General features: G+C 32.9%; 2 protein-coding genes across 3 annotated transcripts; one reads left to right on the top strand and one right to left on the bottom strand.

Annotated features, from left to right (window-relative positions):
• The first annotated feature begins 1,998 nt into the window (after positions 1-1,998).
• On the top strand, positions 1,999-5,400 carry LOC105967593 (protein NRT1/ PTR FAMILY 4.6). Its single transcript, XM_012992199.2, has 5 exons — positions 1,999-2,215; positions 2,326-2,440; positions 2,902-3,119; positions 3,386-3,829; positions 4,270-5,400. The coding sequence occupies exons 1-5, from the start codon at positions 2,210-2,212 to the stop codon at positions 5,224-5,226; spliced, it is 1,740 nt and encodes a 579-aa protein (XP_012847653.2). The 5' UTR covers positions 1,999-2,209; the 3' UTR covers positions 5,227-5,400.
• A 503-nt stretch (positions 5,401-5,903) lies between these two features.
• On the bottom strand, positions 5,904-9,021 carry PLPB (PAS/LOV protein B). 2 transcript variants are annotated; one of them, XM_012992244.2, is made up of 7 exons: positions 7,747-9,021; positions 7,328-7,535; positions 7,157-7,221; positions 6,923-7,002; positions 6,770-6,825; positions 6,618-6,681; positions 5,904-6,235 (listed from the first exon to the last, which is right to left on the bottom strand). In XM_012992244.2, the coding sequence occupies exons 1-7, from the start codon at positions 8,303-8,305 to the stop codon at positions 6,089-6,091; spliced, it is 1,179 nt and encodes a 392-aa protein (XP_012847698.2). In that variant the 5' UTR covers positions 8,306-9,021; the 3' UTR covers positions 5,904-6,088. The 2 variants fall into 2 exon arrangements, with proteins under 2 accessions (XP_012847698.2, XP_012847699.2); XM_012992245.2 differs by having other exon boundaries at positions 7,328-7,532; positions 7,747-8,806.
• Between the last annotated feature and the right edge of the window lie 3,236 nt (positions 9,022-12,257).

Genomic DNA, 12,257 nt, shown 5'->3' with positions numbered 1-12,257 from the left:
TAAATCAGCAACAGAACCCAGTTTTAAGTTAATATTGAAACACTTTCAATTTTGATGTGTTGATTGGAAATGTTCGTTGGAATGTATCTTTAGAAGATAATCACTATCGCATTTCACAAAGAAATTGATTATTAAGATTTAAAAAAATATATATATTATTTTAGTAATTGATAATATTAAAAAAGAATATTTTTGAAAAATAAATAATTATTATAGAATGGAGAAAATATTATTTTTTTACCCTCTAATAATATAATAATAATATTGAATGAATCAAGAAAGTTTGAGAGAGACAAACTGCTGTATTAAAGCAGAAAGAAGATTTCAATTACCTAGGAAACAAGATACAATCACACAGTACTGTACTGTACTGTAATTTAATCGCCTCATTTTCTGCAAACATCATCACAGAATCCAATCGCCTGCATTACTTAATAATATCTACTCATTTTTATATGTTTAAAAAATAAAACAATTATTCAATATTCCCATTTCACGTGGTAATTTTTTATTTTATTTTACAAATTACGACCGTTATTTTATATTTTTTATTTTAAATAAACCGGTTTAATTATTGATGTGGCGCAGCCCAATAGGCCAAATTTGGGTTCTAATATACTAATTTGATGGGCCCGAAGAATTGGGATCCAATCCAACATGCCCAATTACCATATAATTGAAATATGAGAATAAATAAATAAATAAAAATCCTATATTGACTAAATAGTAAAATGCTCTACGAGCTTTCAATTTTCATCATTTTAAGGTACATCATGTATTGCTTGTTTACGTGCAGTGGCGAACTAAGAATTTTATGTTTGTAGAAAGTCAAATAATACACTATTTGATTTTAAGCGGCAAAAGTGTGCTAAAATATACGAAAATTACTATTGATTTAAGAATTTTTTTGAGGGCTGGTGGGTCTGGTCCCCCTTATCTGTATATGTTGGTTTCTTCACTGTGTATGTGCAGAACCTTCCGTATTTCCGATCAACTTTCCATTATGTTAGTGTAGTTTGTAGGTTGGACGAGCTATGTTGTTCGTTTGGTCGGCCGAAGCTCGTGTTCAGTGACTCCAGTATTTCAGATCAACTATCTAGCTCGAGAGACTTCAGAAAAATGCCAAATTAAGTGGGTCCTGCATCACTTATCATAAACCACACTCATTGTCTAGTCTCCTAGACCAAGAATTTTAATTCATAGAATAAATTCGTTATCATCTTTTTTTGCATATTTAGTCACCATATTAAGAATTTGGAAGAATGGCCAAGAAATTGGGAACTTGTTCAACATGGCAAATTTGTTAGGAACACTTAATGAAGAACATGCCATAAATTAGGGTTTGTGGGGGGAATCTACTCTTTCACATTCGTTGCCTAAGTGTTTGGTCAAATAACCATTAAGGTATTGTAATTATATTTTTTCATGCGATTAATTAATTAATTAAAGGATTTGATGCTTTTCCACTTTTTCTCTTTATCTCCCAAGTGGAAAATCTTTTAGCCTTCACTTTTTTTTTTTTTTAAATTACATTTTTATCTCACAATTTTCAAATAAGTAGAATAATTTATTTTTTCTCTATAAATGCATTTGTTGAACTTAGGGGGTGTTTGCATAAAATTATGTTAAATGGTCTTACAAATAAATTTATGTTCTAAAAACATATACATTTATTTAGAAAAAATATATTTGAATATTTCATATTATTATGGTGCAATAAATAAATTACCGAAATTACCCCCTAATTGTAATAGTTAATTACTTATGGTGCAATAAATAAATTAAATAGAGAAAATGTGATTGTTGGTTGTTCAACTCTTTGATAAAATAAGTAACTGACTTTCATACTTACTACTTTAATAAATCAAATTCTAATAAATATATGGAAACTCCCTCATATCAATTATGGTCAAATAAATAGATAATATTTTATTGCAATTTTAAATAAGTAAGTATAATTTCCATCTTAAATTAAATTGTAGTTGACCAGACCTTACTAATAGAATCTAGTTTCAAGATGCTCCAGTCTATTACAGTAAAAATCTAGAAAATCAAAATTAAATTAATTAATCAAACTATATATTTATTTATAAAAGGATTCCATTCTTCTCAAGTTGGACCATTTTATCCTCCACTGATCATCACCCTCTTCATTATATACTCTCAACCCAAAAAAAAAAAAAATTGGTTCAAACAGGACGAACAAAATATGATGGTGAGATCTTTAATTTAATTAATTCCTTTTATATATTCTTTATTTATTTTCTTTCATTCTTGAAATCAATTTTTTTTGTGATTAATTAATTAGTTAATTAATTATATCAGGAAGTTGAGAACCAGTTGCATAGTAACAGTAGTTGGGATGGATATGTGGATTGGAGGGGAAAACCTGCTTCAAAAACTAAACATGGCGGCATGCGTGCAACCTTCTTTGTTTTGGGTAATTATTATATAATTAATAACTAATTAATAATTAATTAAAATAAACCTTAAATTAGTTCTTCTTCTTCTTCATATAATCACCACCTGCAAAAAACACACACACAAAACACACAGTGAGCGTGTTAATGACAAAAGAAAAAGGGCACCTTTTTAGTTGTGGGAATTCTTGCATGACCTCAACCAACCAAGTTACTTTATTTATTTCTTTTTTTTTTTTTTTTTTTGACTTTTTTTTACCTAAATCAGTTAAATCAATTTTACGTTAAACCTCTATGAATTAATAAAATTGGGACTAACAAAATTCTATTAATTTAGTGAAATATTAAATAACCGAACTAATAATTTAGTATGTCTATACTGAGTCGGGAGCGAAAAAAATTATTATTTAAGAGAGATTACTAATTTATCGATGTTCTACAGTATTATATTTTTATTGTTTTGCTTATATATTTGTAAAAGTTGTGGAGGTAATGGAGAATTTGGCTTACCTGGCGAATGCAAGCAACTTGGTGTTGTACCTTACGCAGCACATGCATTTTTTGCCATCGGAATCGGCGAACTCCGTCACCAATTTTATGGGGACGGCGTTTCTTCTCGCCCTCGTCGGGGGTTTCTTGTCCGATGCTTTCTTCACCACTTATTACATTTACCTCATCAGCGCTGTTATTGAATTCCTGGTAATTACTAATTCACTCACATTTCAATTTTTCCTAAATTGTTTTTTAATTTTTTTTTTGGGAAAAAAAAATCAGAAATTAATGTCAGATTTTGAATATGGACTTAATTGCATTTCACATGGGGATCAGAAAATGACCATCTGATATATATTTTTTTTTTTATTGTGATAAATATAAATTTTTCCTTCTCCCAAATACTTTATATTACTTACTAATTAATGCCAATTATTATAATTATTAATTGCAAATTCTGTATTTTACAACAGGGCCTGGTAATACTAACAGTGCAAGCACAATCAAGTTCACTACAGCCACCAAAATGTGACCAATCAAAGCCAGACCAAATGCCATGTCAGCATGTTGATGGTTCAAAGGCTGCATTGCTATACTTGGGCCTATATCTTGTAGCCCTCGGGGTCGGTGGCATCAAGGGCTCGTTGCCAGCTCACGGGGCGGAACAGCTGGACGGGACCACCCCACACGGGAGAAAGCAGAGATCAACTTTCTTCAACTACTTCGTCTTCTCCCTCGCGTGTGGGGCCCTCATCGCCGTAACCCTAGTTGTGTGGATCGAAGACAACATGGGGTGGCAATGGGGTTTCGGAATCTCCACTTTGGCGATATTGTTGTCTATCCCGGTTTTCTTGTGCGGTTCGTCTTGTTACAGGAACAAGATCCCCCTCGGTAGTCCACTCACAACTATATGTAAGGTACGTTTGGATATATAATTGCATCGCTAAAAACGGTTTTTTTTACATCATATTTGAAACGGTAAATGCGATTTTGATCTTTTTCGGTCCGAATTTGGAAAAACACCAAATTCGTATCGCTTTGAGTGACTTTTTAATCTAATTTGAATTAACTAAATTAGATGTCGAATTAGCCACTAATACATGAATGAATTACAACTCGAATCTCAGAAAACTCAAAAAATCAAAGTTGTAGTCAGTGTTCATTCATCCATGCATATCTCTCACCCGACATCCAATAGCTGATTCAAAGTTGGATTGATTAGAAAGTCAACTCAAATGACTACAAATTTGACATTTTTGTTTTTTCGCGAAATTCAAACTAAAAAGAGTTGAATTCGAATTTGAAGTCAAACGGTATCAATAAAATTGAAACGACATTTAATTTATTTAATCAACAGGTTCTCGTTGCTTCGGTACTAAACTCATGCACGACTTCGAGAAGCTCAAACAACTCCATTGCGAGTATTGCCATTATCAACAGCCCATCTCAATTCACGGAAAACACGAAACCACCGTCGCCGCTCGACTCTCCGTCGCCGTCAGAAAGCCTCGCGTTTCTCAACCGAGCTCTCGAGATCGAATACCCGCCGACGCTGAAATGCACCGTGCAGCAAGTCGAAGAGGTCAAAGTCGTAATTAAAATCCTCCCAATCTTCGCCTGCACAATAGTCCTCAACTGCTGCCTCGCCCAGCTCTCCACCTTCTCCGTCCAACAAGCCGCCACCATGGACACAAGCATCGGAACCCTAAAAGTCCCGCCGTCGTCCCTCCCCGTTTTCCCCGTCGTCTTCATGATCGTCCTCGCCCCGCTGTACGACCACGTCATCGTCCCGTACGCGCGTCGATTGACCAAATCCGAGACCGGAATCTCTCACCTCCAACGGATCGGCGTCGGCCTGGTTCTCTCCGTCGTGGCCATGGCGGTGGCGGCATCGGTCGAAATCAAACGGAAGAGAGTGGCGAGCGAGTCGGCCGGTTCGCTCGACTCGGGCGAGCCTTTGCCGGTCACGTTTCTGTGGATCGGGTTCCAGTACTTGTTTCTCGGGTCGGCGGATCTGTTCACACTGGCGGGGCTGATGGAGTTTTTCTTCACGGAGGCGCCGTTAAGTATGAGGTCACTGGCGACGTCACTTTCGTTCGCGTCGCTGGCGATTGGGTATTATTTGAGCACGGTGATTGTGTCGTTAGTTAACGGCGTGACGGGGGGTCCGAAGCACAAGGCGTGGTTATCGGGGAGCAGTTTGAATGAGTTTGAGCTGGAGAGATTCTATTGGCTGATGTGCGCGTTGAGCGCGTTGAATTTCGTGCATTATGTGTTTTGGGCTAAAAAGTACAAGTACAGATCATCAACGTAGACATCTAGCTGGGGCTGACGTGTAACATCTACGCAGTGCGTTATATTCCCTTTTTTTTTTTTGGAAAGATTATATATTTAAATAATTAAATTGATGTTCTATCTCATAGTCCAACTTTATCAATATGGCAATATCGATCTTGTATTTTAATTGATGACGTCATTAATTTTATATACAGCACAACTTCGATAAATTAATAATTCATAAATTAATAACATTGTTTATAATACTGTATTCCGATTACAGTTGAGTAAAAATTTATTAAATTATTATTTCGATAGAAGACTTAAAAGGGATGAATATGGGGGAAAATTAGAACGCCATTTTCTGAACTTCCTCGATTTTGGTTCCGAATATTTTCAATTTTGGATTAATATTTTTTATTCCGAATTTTGAAAATCACTATCCCAGTTTTTAATATTTTAAAAAAAATGAAATTGGAATGCATATTAGATTCCGATATTAATCTTCAAAAACATTTTCGTTTACTTATAATAAAAATATTTTTATGTAGTCATATTTCCAAATTCTTCCAATTTTTAATGGAACGGAATTAGTTTTGCAGTTTCATTAAGAAAAAAACAGATTCTTGAAAATAATTCCTTTTTCTTTCACACGAAAACACGATTTTACCTGGAACACAAAACGCAAGAATCATTCAAATTGAGACGCATCGATAACACTAAATTCAATTTATTATCATCAAAATAAAGATCCAAAACGTGTTCATCAACAACAACAAACAAAAGATCGAGCGCCTTAGTGGGGGGCAAACCTAACTATACATCAGCTAGCAATTTTTTTCCTTCGAATATCTATATATGATTGAGACGACGAAAAGAAGTGATCATTTACCAGCCAGTTAGGACGAATTTGCCCCCATAGACAATCCTCTCACTGCAACTTTAACTGCACCGACCACACTAAGTTGCCTCATCTCGGGACTCAACCCATGCGTCTCCCCATTCCTACACCGCTCGTCTATCTGTATCCCAACAAAGAACGCCACCTGTACACATTTGTTCACCAAATCAAGAAATGCTCAGACGGTGTATTTATTTTCTTGTTTTTCGTGAATCAAAAGAATAATTCAAAGAAAATTATAATATGACTAAATATCCACATAACTAATCAACGATAGCGCGAATTCCGTAACCATTTAAGGTTTCAAACATCGAAGCTTAATTCTTTATCGAGTAGATTTGCTTGCTCTTAGTTAAATTGAACGACCACGTCGTCGAAAAATGCTAAGGTTATGAGATAATTTTATTTATTTATTATCGATTTTTGTTTTTTTTCTGCTTATCATTCTGAAGAAACGACAACAAGCAATTAAAAAACCCTACGACATGCATTTACTACGAAAAATTGTGCCATGCAAACAAAATTACCTTTCCTGAAGCATTTCGCACTGGGGAAATGTGAAGAAAGTTCCAAAACGACGTTCTATCTTTTCTGGAAGCAGCAAACAAATATTCAAAAGTCAAAACGAGAAAAAAAAAATTAGCAGAAAATATCTGTAAGAAGCATTTACGCTATCAACCTGTAATTAAGGATGCGTACGGTACAAGCTTGCTGGGCTCGAATGTGTTCCTTTATCTGCAAAATATAAATCAGAAATTACATTTTCTACTTTTTTTCATTATCATTGTTAATTTTATAATTTTTTTTTAATTCCGAAAGAATGTAACAGCACCTGAAATTGTGTTACCGTATCTGTATCTGTCCCACTCAAAAATCGGCAATTTTGCCCCAATACTTCATGCCTATCGTATCCTATACGGTAAAAAAAATATATATATAATAACAAAGACCGTAAAGATTTTCATACAATTCATTAAAAAACGAAATTATCCGAAACCCGTCTTTCGAAGCTATAATACTTCTCGTACGAAACAGATAAACAGACGACAGTACATTCAAAAAGTACCTGTCAGTTTCAAGAATGCCTCACTTGCATACACTATCGGCATGTCAGGTAAGAACGCATCAGTTCTGCAAGCCAGATATAACGAAGTAGCTATAATCGAAACAGTATTTAATTTTAACTGAAAATACGAACGTTTGAATATTAAAAAAAAGAAAGAAAAAAAAAACTCACAATACAAAGCTTTGTTTGATTCTACGGAGAGATATATTTAAGGATGCACTAAGATGTCCGTTTCCAGTTAATCGACATCGTTTTACACAGACCGATCTGCCAGTTAGCTCGCTGTAATGCGTTAGCACCGACAGAATGTTACTTATTGCAGCACTCGCTTTCGTCTTCTCTACCTCACTCGCTTCGCAAGGCTCGTTCGTTTCAACTTCTGCAATGAAACATTGTAATAGTTGTTGGATTAACGAAAACTTCCGCAACATCAAGAATTGCGATCTAAATGGGAATCGAAGCTTTCATTATACTACACTATCATGTATACTATACTAATCGTATGCAATATATAGCAATCAATATCGAATCAATCATTGCATAATAACTAAAGTTAACAGACTCGTAAAAAGATTAAAGAAAATCTATACCATCCTCGTGACTCGATACGGAATCCATAGCCGACGCACGCCCGAGCTCGAAGATCGAATCCGAGCAAACTTCTCTCCTACAACACCTGAAAAAATTATCACGAAATCCGTTTCCATCCTCGCACGAATTCATCTCACGCCTCGAATTCCCAACTCCGGACCGCCTCGATTTCCTCGAGATAGGAACTTGAACCGCAACGAAATTGATCACCCTACCATCATCCTTACTAAAAACGGGACACAACTGAAACAACATCCAAAACGGGGTCCCGTCTTTCCGGTAATTCAACAGGCTGATCTGCACGCACCTCTCCTCCCGAATCGCCTCCCGAATTTCGATAACCGAGCTCCGGCGAGTATCGGGCCCCTGGAATATTCTTCCGTTCCTCCCAATCACCTCCTCCCTGCAGTAACCCACCATTTTCAAGAACCCATCGGAAGCGAAAACAATTGGGTGCCCGGAAACACAAGGATCGGTTATCGTGAAACAGTCGGGCAATTCATCGAGCGCTTCGCGTACCCAACTCGAATATCGCAAAATCAACTGCTGTGGTTCCATATCAGAATTAATAATTTCCCTCTAAAAAAAATTGAATCTTTATCAGCAGAGAGTAATTCCAAGCCCATGTGTCACTCTTATCAGCTTCTGAAAAAGAAAAGAAAGCTCAATTGGTTCAAGAATTTTTTTTCAGTTCCAACCCGTAAAACCCATGAACTGAAAACCCAGGAGAAAAATCGTAGAACAAAAAAAAAATTGAAGTTTCGACGATTATTAAAGAAAGTAGAGAGTGGGGTATTTAAATCATTGATAAGCGATGATTGAGTGTTGTTCTTGAGTGGGATGGTAAAATTGAAGAGAGAAAAAACAAGAAACTGTACGCAATTTGATTAAACGTGAGAGGAAATATCAGAATTTGAATGAGCGAAAAGAGCTGAGAGATGCCCATCAATCGCTTTTATTAGTGCAAAGAAAGAACTAAATGGGGAAGGATGAGAGAGAGATAAAGAGAGAAGAGAGAGAAGAAGCAGAGAGTTGAGTCTTCATTTTCGCAACTGCGGAGAATCACAAAATACACCCAGATTTTTTTTTGCTGTGAATATTCTTTTTTATTTTTTTTAATTAATTAATTTCTGAATAGTCTATTCGTACAAGAGTTTGTGTTTGCAGGGGTGTTTGCAAACCACACGAAAAAAAAATATCTAATTTATAATTTAATGAAATAAATCAATTGATATTTACTAAAATGGAATTTATAAAATCGAAGTTGTAATTGCAGTTTCATCATTGATATTAACATAATATTTCTAGGCCTAGCATTAATATAACCACTGGGGAAGTCAATGTATGGTCAGAGGGGGCCATGGCCCCTCTCGAAATTTGAATTTTTTTTATTATTATATATGTACTAGTAACTGTACCCGTGCGATGCACGGGACAACAAATTGCATTGTTTTGATGTTGTAAGAATATAAACAAACGTTTGATATATCGTATGATCAAAATTATGTTATAATCATTCATTAATAATTCATCAATGGAACATTACTAAGTATACTAAAAAAAAACAAATGACTTTATTGTTGAATAATTTTCCAAATGAATTGAATCAGCTAATACCAGTAGATTGAAAAATTGAACCAGAAACAAAATCATCAACTATGTCTTTCATGTTGAGCTTAAAATTAATTAGATTTAACAACTTAGTTAACATAATAAAAACTACACTATCGACAACATACCAACGTAAAAGGTCATATATACATCTTGCATCTTAACTAAGCCATTCTCCACTGCCTCGTTTTGCCACTGGAATTAACAATTGGAAAATTAAGAAACAAAAATAATATAAAAAATAAATTAAATATCGCATACAAACAATAGGTCTTGAAGGCCGACTTCCAATAGCTTGTGGCTCCGCCCATTTTCGCTTAGTTCTCTCAACTCATCATTTCAATAACATGTCCAATAACATTTAAAAGGAAATTATTGTTATACACAAAATTTGAAATCTTTGATATAAATTAATGAAACAATTAATTTAAAAAAATGAAATTACCTATAAGCCATGATGGAAAAAGATGCAAACTAATGACCACACAGTTAATAGGGTGAAGAAGAAAATAAGACAAAAATTCTAAAGTTGGGTTACCAAAAGAAGAAACCTTAGGTAGAATGAAGAAATAAAATTAAAATGTTGCAGATATTCTGTAAAACAGTGCCAAAAATCCGCTAGGGATGAAAATCAGATTTATTTACCCTTTTTGTAAATATCGAAAATCAGATTTATTATGAACTACGAAGAGAAAACAAATTGCAAAATAGCTAACCTTTTATGAAGCCACAAACATTTCGTAGAAATGGGGAGAGATAAAACTGGGGTGGAGAAGTTGAGAGGTGGGATATAAATAAGAAGATAAAACACAAAAAACACAAATGTGTTGAAGTAGAAGAGAGAAGTTGAAAGTGTTGAAAGTCTTAAGGAAAATCTTCGGGAATCGTCCATCTTTGGGAATATGATAATTACTATTTTATCATCAAAAAATGATATTTAAATGTTGAGATGTTTATGGCTGAAAATTAGAAGATAAATGAATATTTAGGAGATTTAATTGGTTGTGCATTAGAGATATTTACGGCTAAAAAGATGAGTGACTGGGGTGGTTCGGGGGATAAAAAAACTGATAAAAATCGAAAATAATATTTAGGAGATAAAATTTGATGAAAATCAAAAATAATATTTAGGAGATAAAAAATTGATAAAAAAATCAAAAAATAATATTTGGGAGATTAAAATCTGATAGAAATCGAAAATAATATTTAAAATAATACTTAGGAGATAAAAGTTTGATAAAAAACGAAAATAAAATTTAAAATAATGTTAATGAGATAAAATTTGATAATATACGAAATTAATAATTAAAATACTATTTAGGAGATAAAAATTTGATAATTATCAAAAATATTATTTAAAATAATATTTAGGAGATAAAAATTAGATAAAAATCGAAAATAATATGTAAAATAATATTTAAGAGATAAAAATCGAAAATAATATTTAGGAGACAAAAATCTGATAAAATCGACAATAATATTTATGAGATAAAAATCTTATAAAAATCTAATAAAACTCGAAAAAAATATTTAAAATAATATTTAGGAGATATAAATTTGATAAAATTCGAAAATAATATTTAAGAGATAAAAATTTGATAAAAAATGAAAATAATATTTCAAATAATATTGATGAAATAATAATCTGATAAAAATGGAAAATAATATTTAGGAGATAAAAATCTGCTAAAAATCGAAAATAATATTTAAAATTATATTTAGGAGATATAAATTTGATAAAATTCGAAAATATTATTTAAAATAATATTTGAGAGATAAAAATCTAAAATAATATTTAGGAGATAAAAATCTAAAATAATATTTAAAATAGTCTTTAGGAGATATTAATCTGATAAAATTCGAAAATAATATTTAGGAGATAAAAATCGAATTTTTTTTTACAAATATGACATTAGGGTTTCTTAGGGTTGCCCTAGCGTTTCTTTCTTTTATATATAAGATATATAATTTATTGGAATTAAACTGTGTTACTATAACATTTAATAATTTGATTTTATATAAAAAGTAAAATTAAGTATTTGTAATTGAAAACAATATAGAAAAATAATAAAGGAGCATACTCAAGTCCACCTTCAATGGAAGAAAATCCACTAGATTATACATATATATTTATTTAGTCCACCTAATTTTTATGTCCGTTCAAGTCCGAATTAATGCATAAAAAACGTGATAAAATTTATTTTCCTATCTTCTGATTTTTTTTTAAATCCTAAATGTCCACAAAATTCTAGGGTCGTCGTCACTCTTGAACAATCATTATTGTCATTAATTTATTTTGATTATCTTTTATTTTAAAGTATATTCAACCCCTAATTATAAAAATTTGGTTTCATCACTAAATATGACAAATAATTCTAAATATAAAGATGAGATACGTAACAACCAAATAATTGCTCCCTCTTCTAACCGAGAAGCCAAATATCTTTATTTGTTTAATAGATAATTAGTGCAATTAAAAAAACATAAACAAAAACAGATAGAAAAAGAGCGGGGGCTAATACTTATCCATCCACGTATACGTATTTCTAGCGTGTGCAGTCCACGCGCTTTATTTTGTGGCTTACGTTATCTAGCTTTGGACTTTTCATTAAATTTCATTTCGGCTGCTCTGGAATTGCAACTTGTTTTTTTATTTATACACTCTCCTTCTCATTTGTTTCTACGTCATTTATAAGCGGTGGTGGAGCCAGTATACGACGGGGGGCCATGACCCCTCCAATATTGTAATGTATTACGTTAACGTCTGTCTGAATAATTGCCACGTATATGAATATTTTTTGTTTTTTAATTGCTCGAATACTCTCTTTGCAATTAATATGGGGATTTTTTTATATATATTTTTTTTGGCTAAAATAAGAAATAAAATGGCATGGTTATA

Source organism: Erythranthe guttata, chromosome 12 (assembly GCF_056151865.1).
Source record: "Erythranthe guttata isolate IM_541 chromosome 12, IM_541, whole genome shotgun sequence".
NCBI lineage: Eukaryota > Viridiplantae > Streptophyta > Magnoliopsida > Lamiales > Phrymaceae > Erythranthe > Erythranthe guttata.
The sequence above is the reverse complement of the archived record's forward strand: the minus strand, read 5'-3'. Positions and strand labels throughout refer to the sequence as shown.